Source organism: Lolium rigidum, chromosome 3 (assembly GCF_022539505.1).
Source record: "Lolium rigidum isolate FL_2022 chromosome 3, APGP_CSIRO_Lrig_0.1, whole genome shotgun sequence".
NCBI classification, from domain to species: domain Eukaryota; kingdom Viridiplantae; phylum Streptophyta; class Magnoliopsida; order Poales; family Poaceae; genus Lolium; species Lolium rigidum.
The window spans coordinates 170,432,688-170,447,426 of NC_061510.1; the positions used below are offsets into that span (position 1 = coordinate 170,432,688).

Below are 14,739 nucleotides of genomic sequence, written 5' to 3' on the forward strand. Positions count from 1 at the left end.
TTAATAGTTCAGGTATTTACATAATTGGGGCCCCTTACAAAAGTTGACTCCTAACGAGTCGACAAAGATAGTCGCAAATCATAAGGATAGCGACAAATACAAAAGGAAAAAGAAAAGACAAAGGGATAGGTTGGTCTACTTGACCTCCGGCTTAGCGATGCTAGCAGATGCAGCTGGTTTGTGCCCCAAGAAGGTGAGGATTTTCTTCGAGCGAGGCTTTGCGGCCTTCACCAAAGTCTTCCATTTCTCCTTGTTCATCCCCGGGGGCTGCAGATTTCGCCCGGTCGACATCTTGGCGGCTATCGGCAACCGGAGCTATGGTTCCCTCGACTCCAACCTTCAAGTTTTCCCGCCGGTAAACCAAGGCAGGATCTTCTTCAGCTTGGAAGCGTTTCATAAGCTCAGAGAAAATCTCTGGTTGTGTTTGTTTAGGAAAGAAGTGAGGGAATAATCTCTTAAAAGCGGCACGAGCGCCGGAAATATTAGTACGCGCCAGGTCGCCGTGCAGCTCGAGGATTGAAAGAGTGTCGAGAAGACGATCCTCGGGACCCTCGTGCAAGGTAAAATCCTCACCCATCCTTCCTGCTGGAGCAAAGAAAAAGCTCATCAATATTCAGAGAAGCAAGTAAGATAAAAACAAAGGCAGGCGAAGGAAAACACTTACTAACGAATCGCCGGTTCTGGGTCTCCAAACGATCTATGATGGCATTCTCACGCGCGATTTGCTGAGAAACCTTCTCGCTTAGAGCATTTTCAGCATTGTGGAGCCTTTGGCGAAGATCTCCAATAGCAGCGGCATCTTGTTCAGCTTTCTCGCGAGCCTTTTCGCTTTGTTCAAGCTTAACAGCCAACTCATCAGCGCGTTTCTCGGCTCGGTCGAGGTTCTCTGAAAAGAAGGTCAAAAGGCGAAAATCCTTTGTCAGATACAAAATATATTTGCCGAGAAAAATGGGTCACCCAGAATAAAGCGGGCATTACCTCCAGATCTTCGGCTGCATCGTGAAACCCAATAAATTGGGTCCCAAGTTTGATGAGATGCTTCATCACAGGCTATAAAGAGCGTCATGAAACAAGTTCAGAAGAGATCAAAATCAACAAACGATCAAAGATAGACTGGCAAAACAAAATAGCGAATCAAAAATAAAAAGACTTACATCGTCTAAAGAAGGAGTCGAGGAATTCCCCGCAACAATCGCATGGCTATCGCCAGCCCCAATCCTTGCTCTCTTTGGCGAGGGGGCTCGGGGGCTGGCTAGAGGAGTCGATGTTTCCATGTTTTGTTGAGGGGGAGGCAAAGATTCCTTGGCAGCACGGCGGTTCTTCAGAGAGAACCAAGGTGTGGGAGGTACTCGTTAGAGCCGTACCATGAACCTCGGGATCCTCTTTCTCTTCTTCCTCTTCGCCACTGTCAACACATAAAAATGAGTATACCGATGAAAAAGAAGTTGGATAAAAAATAACAATAAAGAAGCTTACGAGCTCACGGAACCCGCGTCATCGTAAGGGTTGAAGGTACCCTCTTCTTCGGGTGACGTTTCTTCGTCAGCTAGGTCCATGGGCTTGGAGGTGCCGGAATCTTCGACTTCATCCCTTTTCCTCTTACTCCTTGGAGAAACGGCGGAAGGAGGAGAGCGTCCTGATTTGGAAGGATCCGATTCAGTTTTTTCGGAGGAAGCCGCGGATTTCTGAGATCCTGCGACTTCACTCTCAAGACGAGAGGGTTCTTGCGAGTCGTCAGTGACAACAGCTCGCTCGTCCACCTCTCCACCTTCATGAAGGGGAGGAAGAGAAGATAGAACTTGGTGGTTCTACAAGATAAAAAAGCAAGATCAAGGTGAATATACAAAACAAATGAGAAAGTAGTCGAAAAATAAATGCACAACTCGAAGAAAAAGTTACTTACTTCGGGAAGGGCGTGGTTGCCACTATATGGCTCCACGCGGCAAGAGGTTGGAACATCGTGTTTCTTGCTTAACGAGGAAAAACATCGAATGAGCTTCTCCAAGTCCTTCACAGAGAGATCTTTGGATAAGCGGTCAACGTTTTCTCGCCGAGCATACATCCTGAAAGATCGAGATGTCGCCTAGAGGGGGGGGGTGAATAGGCAATTACAAACTCTTGCGGATTTGTCTTGTATGAATGCAGAATTAAACTATCGTTTAGTTTACAAGCACAAACCCTAAATATGCTAAGCTCAACTAAGTGTAACAATAGCAACTAGAGCTAAGCAAGATAGGCACAAGATATATGTAGCACAAGTGATACCAAGATATATGTACTTCAAGCACGATGGCTATCACAAGGAAAGAGAGCTCGGGTATAGAAATAACCGAGGCACGCGGAGACGAGGATGTATTCCCGTGTTCCCTTGCTTTGCAACAAGGTACGTCACGTTTGGAGGAGTGGAGGTCCCACGAAGGATTCCCCGCGCCACGAAGGCTCACCCTATTCTCCGAACCACACCCACGAAGGATAATGGCCCTTTCCTTATGGTTAGCTTTTCCTCCGCTCCGGAGATGGCAAGCTCCACAACCACTTCGCAAGCTCCACGAAGGAGAAGCCCGGGCCTCTTCACAATCTTCTTGAAGAGATCACCGGAGCACCAATCATCAAGCCAACTAGGAGGTCACCCTCCAAGAGTAACAAGCTCACGGTCTCTCACTCGAACAAATCGTGGTGGAGAGCTCAACACTATGCAATGATGCAAAGCAAGAACACCGGAGGTGTTCAAGTCCTTCACACTCAAATCCCACCAAAGCAACGAATGCTAGGATGAGATTGGAGAGGAAGAACAAGGGGGAAAGTCAACCAAAGACTCCAAGATCTAGATCCCAAGAGATTCCCTCACTTAGAGAAGAAACGGTTTGGTGGAAGTGTAGATCTAGATCTCCTCTCTCAAATCCTCAAATATGAGCAAGAATGGTTGGAGGAATCAAGGGGGAGAGCAAGTTCTTCAAATAGCAACAATGGAGGTGAGAGAATAGGAAGAACACCTTGTCTCAAGGTAGGAGAAAGGTATTTATAGCAAGGGAGGAAGAAATAACCGTTGGGGGGGGGAAAGACAAAGAAATAGGCAGAAAAACGGGCCGAGAAAAGTCCCCAGCCGGCGGCCCAGCCGGTTGACCGGAGCCGTGGCCGGCCGAGCCGGTCGGGGTCCGGCCCAGCCGGACCAGCAGCTGGGCGAGGCGCGCGCCGCACTGGGCGGCGGAAAGGCCCCAGGCCGCGCGGGGGAGCGGCCCAAGCCGCGTGGGCGGCGGCGGCCCAGGAGCACCGAGCGGCGCGGAGTGCTGGCCGCGCGGGGGCGCGACGGGGGTGCAGGCCGGGTGGGCCGCCGGACTGAGAAGCGGCCCGGTCAAGTTCCCGGTTGGACCGGACTGGGAGCTGGGCTGCCTGGCGCCTGGGCCGGTGGCCGCCCGGTCGACCGGGTGGGCCGGCATGCGGTCCGGCAGGCCGGGCGGCAACCGGCCGCCTCCCCCCTTTTTTTTTCTTTTCTTTTTCTTTTTCTCTTTTACCTTTTCTTTAATAACTATTGCTTCCGAACTCCGATTAACATGAAACCAATTTTGTTGGAAAGATAACGACGAATAGAACCCCAACAAAAACCCCTGGAACATGGCGCAGCTCCGACGTTTCTACGCGTAGTAGCCAAAATAGAGTTACATATGTAAACACACAATGTACTGAAAAGCTCGCGAGTTTTCAGACGCACTATTTTCCTTTCAGGGCACCGAGTGGGGCTGAAAGTTTTTAATGAGGCGGGCTCGCGATGCTGCAATATAGTAAAAATATTGGTGATATATATTTTTCCTCGTCAGGATCGAGTACTCGAACCCAAAGAATTACACAATATATATTCGGCTCTCACAAAATATAGCTCGAAACTATTTGCCTTGGTTTAAAAAACCTTGCGAGTAATAAACATAGATATGACCACCGAAACACTCGGGGGCTAGAGGGAAACAAAAAACGTACAAACTTGCTTTGACTATACATGAGTCTCGCAAATAATGTTTACAGTACAAGTGACCCAGTAACTTTACACTCTGACCCAACATTGAGCATAATAGAAAGAAAAAACAAAACAATTATAGCAGATCATCTATCGTTACTCTTCCACCCTTCGCAGGAGCATCTGGAACATCCGCATAGTGATAATCATGGAAGAAAACAGCATCAACCCTCAGGAGTTCTTCAATCATCTTCTCGGCAACCGGCGTAACTGCATCGTTGAGCTTGTCGACGTTTCTTCTTCTCTTATTTAATTTGGCGTAGAACACGTCGATAACCTTATCCAGATCCAGTTTTGAGTGGAAAATCTTCAACCAGATCAATGCAAACCTGGCGCCAGCCATCAGTTGGGTTTTCACAAAGTTATGGATCTGATTAACATTCTTGAACTTCTTCAGCAACTCGAGGAAAAGTTTCGGGTTGAGGATTCCGAGGAAACATAGCGCTATACACCATGGCTAAGGTACTAGTGCAGAACTCAAGATATTCTCGGACCTCGAGCAGCACGATCTTGGAATCGAACAATTCGTCGGGTGCGATCCTCGCTAGCCCAAAAATCACTGCCATTTGTCCGGCAAGCCGGAGAAGGACCTCAACCCGCGAGTCAACGCGTTGATCTTCAGACAACGAGCATCAATAAAGGAACCTAGACCAAAAAACAAAAGCAACATATGACAAAACATACGAGCATTGTCGAGGAAAAAGCAAGATGAAGCGCAACGTACCCGCCATATCTAGACTTGCGTCAGTCATCAGGTCAAGCATATAATTTTCTCGCGAGGTAGCCTGTAAAGCTTCGGCCAGCGCAATTTCCTTCAGTTCCAGAGCTTCCTGAGCTTGTCGGATAGAAGTTTTCTCGCGTTCGGAGGATTTGCGAGATTGGTCCATGGCAGTGCTGGGCTGCCTGGCGCCTGGGCCGGTGGCCGCCCGGTCGACCGGGTGGGCCGGCATGCGGTCCGGCAGGCCGGGCGGCAACCGGCCGCCTCCCCCCTTTTGTTTTCTTTTCTTTTTCTTTTTCTCTTTTACCTTTTCTTTAATAACTATTGCTTCCGAACTCCGATTAACATGAAACCAATTTTGTTGGAAAGATAACGACGAATAGAACCCCAACAAAAACCCCTGGAACATGGCGCAGCTCATACGTTTCTACGCGTAGTAGCCAAAATAGAGTTACATATGTAAACACACAATGTACTGAAAAGCTCGCGAGTTTTCAGACGCACTATTTTCCTTTCAGGGCACCGAGTGGGGCTGAAAGTTTTTAATGAGGCGGGCTCGCGATGCTGCAATATAGTAAAAATATTGGTGATATATATTTTTCCTCGTCAGGATCGAGTACTCGAACCCAAAGAATTACACAATATATATTCGGCTCTCACAAAATATAGCTCGAAACTATTTGCCTTGGTTTTAAAAACCTTGCGAGTAATAAACATAGATATGACCACCGAAACACTCGGGGCTAGAGGGAAACAAAAAACGTACAAACTTGCTTTGACTATACATGAGTCTCGCAAATAATGTTTACAGTACAAGTGACCCAGTAACTTTACACTCTGACCCAACATTGAGCATAATAGAAAGAAAAAACAAAACAATTATAGCAAGATCATCTATCGTTACTCTTCCACCCTTCGCAGGAGCATCCGGAACATCCGCATAGTGATAATCATGGAAGAAAACAGCATCAACCCTCGGGAGTTCTTCAATCATCTTCTCGGCAACCGGCGTAACTGCATCGTTGAGCTTGTCGACGTTTCTTCTTCTCTTATTTAATTTGGCGTAGAACACGTCGATAACCTTATCCAGATCCAGTTTTGAGTGGAAAATCTTCAACCAGATCAATGCAAACATGGCGCCAGCCATCAGTTGGGTTTTCACAAAGTTATGGATCTGATTAACATTCTTGAACTTCTTCAGCAACTCAGGAAAAGTTTCGGGTTGAGGATTCCGAGGAAACATAGCGCTATACACCATGGCTAAGGTACTAGTGCAGAACTCAAGATATTCTCGGACCTGAGCAGCACGATCTTGGAATCGAACAATTCGTCGGGTGCGATCCTCGCTAGCCCAAAAATCACTGCCATTTGTCTGGCAAGCCGGAGAAGGACCTCAACCCGCGAGTCAACGCGTTGATCTTCAGCAACAGCATCAATAAAGGAACCTAGACCAAAAAACAAAAGCAACATATGACAAAACATACGAGCATTGTCGAGGAAAAAGCAAGATGAAGCGCAACGTACCCGCCATATCTAGACTTGCGTCAGTCATCAGGTCAAGCATATAATTTTCTCGCGAGGTAGCCTGTAAAGCTTCGGCCAGCGCAATTTCCTTCAGTTCCAGAGCTTCCTGAGCTTGTCGGATAGAAGTTTTCTCGCGTTCGGAGGATTTGCGAGATTGGTCCATGGCAGTGCTGGGCTGCTCGGCGCCCGGGCCGGTGGCCGCCCGGTCGACCGGGTGGGCCGGCATGCGGTCCGGCAGGCGGGCGGCAACCGGCCGCCCCCCCTTTTTTTTCTTTTCTTTTTCTTTTTCTCTTTTACCTTTTCTTTAATAACTATTGCTTCCGAACTCCGATTAACATGAAACCAATTTTGTTGGAAAGATAACGACGAATAGAACCCCAACAAAAACCCCTGATATTATGGAGACTCCTCACAGAACATTTTAGATGATTTTAGAGAGGGAGTCTCCCACCATCAAGAAACGGTGAAGACGTCCAAACTCGAAAACGCAATAGAAGATGCATGCGGATTCCGTTTTCGATGAACTTGGGCTTGTTGTAAAGCTAGCAACAAGCTCAAGAACCTCACACAGAGAAACACAAGAAGCAATAAGGATATGCAAATTATGCAAAGGATTGAGCTCCCTAAGACGATGTGATCAAGTTACTTAACCGAAAGCCCCTCTTAATAGTGCGGCTATCTATCCTATAATCCGGTCTCCCAACATCCACCTTGAGACCGGTAAAAGGAAAACCTAGCAACTCCATACCTTTGCCTTGCGCATCCCGCTTGATCTTGATGATAACTCTTCAAGCTTCACTCAAGCCGGAATGCCTCACTTGATCAATGTTGCTTCGTGAAGACTCACAAATACTCTCCAATACACTATGATGGGAAAGCCCCATTGATGCACATCTTCACATGTCCATTATCACCAATGGACGGCAAGCTTCAAGTATGTGATTCACTTGAGACGCTCATCTTGAACTTGCCCAACTCAACCTTGTATCGATGATCTTGATGCCAATACACAAGATATACCTTTATCTTCATGGCATCCATACTTGAATCCAACACATGGAGAGCAAGTAGTACCTATGGAATATTCCTTCATATAAACTCAATGAAAACATTAGTCCATAGGGGTTGTCATTAATTACCAAAACCACACATAGGGGCAATGTACCCTTACACATCCAAAGGGGGTTCTTGCGAGCCTGCAGAGGCTGCACCCTAATCCTAAGGAAATAAGCAGTGATTTGAACACCCGACGGTTCTTCGATCACCGTGGGTGTTCTGGAGCTGGTGGATGCGCTTCATCGCAGCATCCGTAGCTGTTCTTTCTTCGGCAGTAGCCTCGGCGTCCCAGGATTGGCGCCTGAGAATTTTTGCGGTACCGTCAAAAGGAGCGATGTTGTACTCCTGGGACTTGTTGTATTCCTCCTGGACGTACAACCACCTTCTGCGCCACCTTGGACGGAGTCGGGGAATTTGACGTCGAAGTAGTCAACGTCGGGTCGGACGCAGATGAGAACGCCACCCACATTATAGGAGACATTGCGGGAGCTGTTGCGCCGGAGATAGAAAATGCATTTCCACATGCCCCAATGAGGATGGGTCCCGAGGAAGCATTCGCACAGGGTGATAAAAATCGAGATGTGGAGGATGGAGTTGGGGGTCAGCTGATGTAGCTGAATCCCGTAAACAAAGAGAAGTCCACGAAGAAACTCGTGGATGGGGGTGGAAAGGCCGTGAATGAGGTGATCGATGAAAGTTGCCTGGTATCCAATCGGAGGACGCAGGCAGCTTTCGTCGCCAGGGAAGATCAGCGAGCCTTCCTTTTTGACCAGGCCAAGCTTCTTGAGGGTCTTCTGATCCTAGTTGGAGATTTTGGATCTCTCCCATCCAGAGATCTCCACGTTCTCTATCGGTGCGTTGGTGTCTGGAGCGGTGTGCCTCAGCAGTTTGGTGTGCGGCGGCATAGAACTGAGCTTTAGTGGAGAAGGAGGATGATTGCAAGCACGAGCGTGTGGAGCTTGAGGACGGCAATGGCGGAACTGGAGAGAGGAGAGAGATGAGCGGCGCAACGAAGGGGGAGAATGAGGATGAAGGGGCAGTTTTATAGCGAGGAACTGACCCGTCGCACCGTTGGATGAAAGGGAAATGAATCTTACACCTTACGCGTGTCAACAAGGGTATAATCGTCTTTTCGACAAGAAGTTATTGGATAGAAGTTACTGCGCGCGTGCCGGTAATTGCGGAGGACGTGTGTCCCCCACTTGCGCAATGTGTCGACCGTGCAGAACTTTGGACCCACACTTCAGAGACTTGACAGGAGCCGTGGTTTTCAAGGAGGTGGTCGTGGCTATCGTCAGCAATGACATCATTCTGAAGAAAAATATCGAGTGTTTCTATCAAATATAGCGACGGGGAAAAGCGCCAGTGAGCTAACCAGAAAAACATCGAGAGCTTTTGATCAAATACAAAAGCATTTGGTCATACGCTCGGGGGGTTACTCTTATCAGAAATATGGTTCATATTTCTGATAAGAGGGAGAGTCAGCAAAACAAAATATTGAGCGGATATAAAATAGAAAAAATTGAGCCTACAACCAAGTACAAGTACTTGGTTGTAGCCTCGGGGGCTACTCCCATCGGGAGCGCTGGTCGCGCACCCGATAAAAATAAAAAAGATGGGAAGTTGACAATATAGCGACAAGACAACAAAAAGTTGAGCCTACGATCAAGTACAAGCACTTGGTTGTAGCCTCGGGGGCTACTCCCATCGGGAGCGCTGGTCGCGCACCCGATGAAATATAGGGAGTATCATTGTACATGTTCGAGTTAAAACATAACTCTTCATATACTCCCATCGGGAGGTCAAGATAGTAAGTCATTATATGACTCGAATAAATATGTCATTCCAGCAGCCGGAAAAGTCACTCAACAATATATTCTCAGAGTGCGTCCGCCACGAAAAAATCTCTGAATGCCGTAATATTTTACGAAGGTAAGTCCCCGGGATCCGTCCTGTGTGGCATGGTATGGCACCTGAATGCGCTCTGCTACTTTTTTCCGTATCAACAGATACAAAGAAAAATCCTAACGGACGCGTTAGGTACTCGATAAAATATGACTGGAATTCAGATCATGGTAAGACCTTAAGCGGCACATGTCGAATTACGCTAGTATACCGGGGTCGTGTCCAAGGACTTGCCGTTGAAGTAGGTTCTTGCGGGATTGCCACGAGAGCAGTTAACTGGTACCTGATCCGTCAGATGAACCAGCCCCATTTACCATTATCCCTGCACAAAATATAACTGTTCTATGGAAATTGTCTACTGACTCGAAGAAATTATGAGTTAATTGTAATGATGGATATTTTACTCGATTCTACGATTCAAGCAAAATCTCGGGGGCTACTGACATAGGCATCCCTAATGGGCCTGCCGAAGAAGGTACCCGGAGTTTACTGAAGGCCCACGATCCGAAGATTACAAAGCCCGGAAGCCCAATAAAACGTCGATATGGAAGATAGAGATATATCAGGAATAGAGACTTGTAACTATACGGGACGAAATCAAATAGTCTCCCGATGTTTGTAACTTGTACATCACGAAACCCTCGGCTCCGCCTCCTATATAAAGGGGGAGTCGAGGGAGAAAGAAAGGATCGATTCATTGTCAACACAACCCTGATTTTTAGCGATCGAGCACCTTTTCGGCTGAAACCTTCGAGATCTATTTGCCCTCTACTTTCCACGAAACCCTAGTCTACAACTTGTAGTTGTAGGCATTGACAAGTTAATACCTTGTAGGGGGTTATATGACCGAATACTTGAGAACCTAAGGCAATGGTTGGACATTTATGTCTTAATGAATACCTAGTTGGCACATGTAAATGGCTAATAGACTAATCATTAGGGGTGTGTTTGCTTACGTTTGTGGATGCACCTATTTTAGGCTCAATCTGATTAGAATAAAACATGCCAAAGTATTTACCATAGTGAACTACAAATCCTTATGCCATGAAGTCTATGTCATCCTTGGGAACACTTGTCTCATATAAAAACACACCCAAGCTTCTCCTCTTGTTGAAGAGAGGGTTGAGGTTTTTCTAAGAATAACATTAATTTACTTTACTACGATGTTCCTTTATGTGTTTTTACTTTCCCGAAACCATAAATCAGAAAATGCAAATCTCACATCTTGTATCGTTAATTGTTGAATTTACTAGCTAATACATTCAGCTTCTCGCGGGTTTTATAATCTTTTCTATTCAAAATGTACTACAATTGATCTCCTACACGTGTGCATTATCAAGATCTCTCCCCGGATATAAAAGGAGAGGTGTCCCAACAAAAAAGAGGGTTGGATTCCAGTGATACCAGAGGGTTACAGAGAGAGTCTTCTCATCACAGCTCTTCGGGTCCCGGCAAGGCAACACCATTGTAATTCCTCAAGAACTACATCAATAAGATTAGGACTTGATGTGATGTGTGAGATTGTTCGGATTGCCTTGCCGCCCCACTCCGAATTTAAAAAGATCTTTGACTTTGAAAATTTCACCAATCTGAGTCTAATATATATTCTCCGGAACCTATAAAGGTAGCGGCCCGGACAATAACGCTACCGTATTAATTGTTGGGTCCGTATTTGTCGCGCATGTAGTTCCATAGCGCCCCATAGCTCGGCACTACCAGGTTGAGGGTAGCGCCCCAGGCCCAGGCGCTACTTTTTGAAATAGTTCACCCAATATTTTTTTTAAAAAAATAGTTTGGATCGATAAAGAGTTGTTTTTGTCGTTTTGGACAAACCAGCGCGTCAAAATCGTGGATAACCGCAGAAACGACCAGTTATCGTGATTGTCCACTCACATTACACACGTGGACACTATTTGGTGATTAAAAAAAAACATCACACACGCGGAGAAGAAACAGCTCAGAGCGCCCGCCCCGCGCTGCGCAGCATGAACTCGTCTCAGCGTCTTCCATCCCCGCACGTAGCTTTCCTCCCCCTTCCGATCGATAACCAATTAACCACAGGGATCTCAGTTGCCCATTTCCATGTCAACTCATCTCCCTTCTCTTCTCTTCTTCCTTTTCCCCTTGGCAGGTACATTCAGCCACCATGGCGCTCATGAGGAAGCTCTTCGCTCGGAAGGCCATGGATGGATTGTCGCCTGTCTCTGAGCGGGTCTTCGGTACGCACCCTCGTCGAACCGAGAACACACAAGCAAAACCTAGCTAGTGTCCCTCGGCTCATATGCCTCTTGTTTCCCCCCTCTCTTTGCAGTGTTCAACTCTTGCATGTCGACCGAAGCACTCGACGAGGACACGCACAAAGATTACCTGACCAGCACCATCATCCAGCTCAAGGGCTCCAACCCGTACGCCTCGCTCATGGTCATCAACTTCGCCGCGGCACCGACCGGAACCGATGCCGTCCACTCCCTCCTCCGGCAGGGCACCACCGCCGTCGTCACCGACTACCCGTCCCGGTACGCCGGCTGCCCGCTGCTCTCCCTCCCGATGATACGCACGTTCCTCGGCTCGTGCGTGGACTGGCTCGTGTCCGGACACCAGCGCAATATCCTGCTCATGCACTGCGATGGCCGCAACGGCGCGGCGTGGCCTGTCCTCGCCTTCGCCATGGCTAGCCTACTGGTGTATATCGAGGAGGCCGCGCCGGAGCAGAGGACTCTGGATGCGGTGTACGGGAGAGCACCGGTGGAGATGCTCAGTGCCGGCTCGCCGCTGGATCCGCGGCCGTCTCATCTGAGGTATCTGCAGTATGTGGCAAGGCTCAGGGACAAGGGCTCCCTGATTGGCATCGCCAAGCAGGAGCGCTTCGTCCTGGACTGCCTGATCTTCAGAGCTGTTCCGGATTTTGACGGCGGCGGTGGCTGTAGGCCGGTTGTTCGTGTCCACGGCGAGCCGCGTCTGCCGCACACCGATGCGTCGCCCGAGGTTCTGTTTAGCACATCAAGGATCAAGCAACAGTTCAAGCACTATAAGCAGGTGATGTCTCACAATGGTCTTAGGAATGATGGTTTCATATAATCTTCTACTTCGTTTCAGGAATATGATGTCATGATATAATCCTTCCTTGTCTCAATTACAGGCAGATTGCGTGGTGATCAAGGCTGACATTGGGTGTCAGATACAAGGTGATGTGGTCATCGAGTGCATCCATGTTGGTGATGAAAATCATGAGGATATAATGTTCAGGGTCATGTTCAACACTTGTTTTCTGCGGTCTAACATGATGGTTTTCACCCTGGATGACATTGATCTGCCATGGAATGGCAGCAAGGAGAAGTTTCAACAGGACTTCAAGATTGAGGTATATACTCTCAACCCTTGCTGCTCCCTTGAAATGGTACAGTTTATTGGTGTCCCGTCTGATGAACATCTGCATTCCTTGTACTAGGTGTTCTTCTCAGAGGTGGAACTATCAGACATTGATGAGAGCCATGACGACTGTGAACTTTCATCACTTGGAAATGAAGATGAGTTCTATGACTTTGACGAGATCTTGATCGACTCGGATTTTGATCTAAAGGATCATGAATGGCATGGCGAAACTTCACGACAAGTTTACAGTCAAGAGGCAGATCTCCACACAGAGGGGAGTGAAACCGGAGCTTCAGACAGTGCAAGCGGTAGTTCAGAAGAGAGAGGAGATGATGATGATATCGGGGCATCAGATAGCGCAAGTAATAGTTCCGAAGAGAAAGGAGGTATTAGCACTGATGATGAGGCTGGGCTGATCCATGGAGGGAATGTTACTAGACAAAGCAAAGATCCTAGATTAGGGGAAACAAGTTATCTACTGGAAGTTGGAAGCAGCAGTTCTATTCCACCAATTGTTCCCACAAGAAGTATGGATCAAGAGATGTCAACTAGTTGCCAAAATAACAAAAGTGCACAAGAAGGAGCAATCCCAGAAGGACTGATTCCCATGCAAGATGGCCGTAGTACAAGTAGTGTCAATGAAGTCAGCCAAAGTAAGGAAGCAGCATATGGAGCCCTTAACCCCCATCCTATGAGAAAAACTAGGCAGAAACAAGCTGATCTACTGGAAGTTGGAAGCAGCAGTTCTATTCCGCCAATTGTCCCCACAAGTAATATGGATGAAGAGATGCCAATTAGTTCTCAAATTAACACAAGTGCACATGGAGCAGTCCCTGAAGGACAGATTCCCATGCAAGAAGGCGGCAATGAAGTCAGCCAAAGCAATGAGGCAGCATATGGAGCCCTAAACCACCAGCCTATGAGAAAAACTAGACAGAAACAAGCTGCCATTATCTCACCAGTTCCCATCATTAGAAAGAAAATCAGGAAAGATACTGGATCAGATGATAAGAATCCTACAATATCAAATAGAGTAGCCTCACAACAGGGGGCACTTGTTGCTACTTCTAGCTCCAGGGGCAGTACGCCTCAAGCAAAGACAACTTCATCTCCTCCCAAAGAATATGACATTGCTAACAGGTTGAAGCAAGGGGCAGCTCAAGCAAGACGAACATCTAACCTTTCTAAGGAACACTTGAAGCATAGTTCTCAACAACAAGCAAGGGGAGATCCGACGGCTCAAAAGAATTTCGCAAATGGCACTGCCACAAGGTCAGAGGTAAAACAAATAGTTTTCACCCGGCACACAACTCCATCTTTTGCACCGAGTCCTCTAGGCCGAGAGCTAAATCAACAAGACAACAAAGGCAGCCATAGTCCATTGGATAAAAATAAGAAACCAGTTACTCGTCCCTCTGAGAACCCTATGACTGGGAAAACACAAAAACAAGAGGCAACAGTATCATCAGTCGTAGACACTCCTCGTCGAACAGCCGTTATGAAGAAATCCTTGTCGTTGCCAGTAATCTCAGAAATGGCAACTATTGCTTCCTCAGGAAAGATCAGGACTATGACTTCACTCCCTGGTGTCAACACATCTCGTCCTAGCTCCGGATTTCACATAGCTGCTTCTTCGTTGTCACCCCGAGCAAATAAACATGGCATATCACCGCCTTCATCCCCAGGAAGATCGCCACTGGCTGGTTCCAAAGCCCACAGAGCAGTGCCAGTTGCTCGGCCAGATATGCAGCAGGGCACATCAGCTCCAGTCAGGTTGCCTCGCCGTGCATCACTCAGCGAGTTATCCAAATCTCTATCAACCCCAAGAGCGAGCGATGGACACTCCCTATCGCCAAAAACATCTAGAGTCATCCAGAACCATCCAGAACCATCCAGAGCCAGTGCCAGAAGTTTGTCCCCTCTATCGCCAAAATCAACAAGAACACATCCATCAACAAAGAGCACAGTTACCCATTCCAGCTCCAAAGACAATAACAGAACTGGAGCTGCACCAGCAAGGCCAACGAGATTAAGTTCCTGAGTTCTGCTCCAGAATGTATTTGTAATCACAATGTCACATAGTACCTCAGTTCCCTAACAACAAACACTGAGCTGTTGAGCATGGAGACTGTTGGGGGGTGTTGATAACTGGAAC

General features: G+C 47.5%; 1 protein-coding gene across 1 annotated transcript; it reads left to right on the forward strand.

The window, feature by feature from the left end:
• The first annotated feature begins 11,294 nt into the window (after nt 1-11,294).
• Nucleotides 11,295-14,625, forward strand: LOC124702841 (formin-like protein 20). Its single transcript, XM_047235018.1, has 7 exons — nt 11,295-11,314; nt 11,346-11,431; nt 11,524-11,739; nt 11,848-12,248; nt 12,352-12,573; nt 12,661-13,204; nt 13,478-14,625. Exons 1-7 carry the CDS (start codon nt 11,295-11,297, stop codon nt 14,623-14,625), a joined length of 2,637 nt encoding a protein of 878 aa, XP_047090974.1.
• Nucleotides 14,626-14,739: the final 114 nt, after the last annotated feature.

Coding starts and splice junctions, on each gene's coding strand:
- LOC124702841 (XM_047235018.1), top strand. CDS start 11,295: ATGTCAACTCATCTCCCTTC. Junction 11,315..11,345: donor ATGTCAACTCATCTCCCTTC/TCTTCTCTTCTT, acceptor CCCTTGGCAGGT/ACATTCAGCCACCATGGCGC. Junction 11,740..11,847: donor CCCGTCCCGGTACGCCGGCT/GCCCGCTGCTCT, acceptor GCGATGGCCGCA/ACGGCGCGGCGTGGCCTGTC.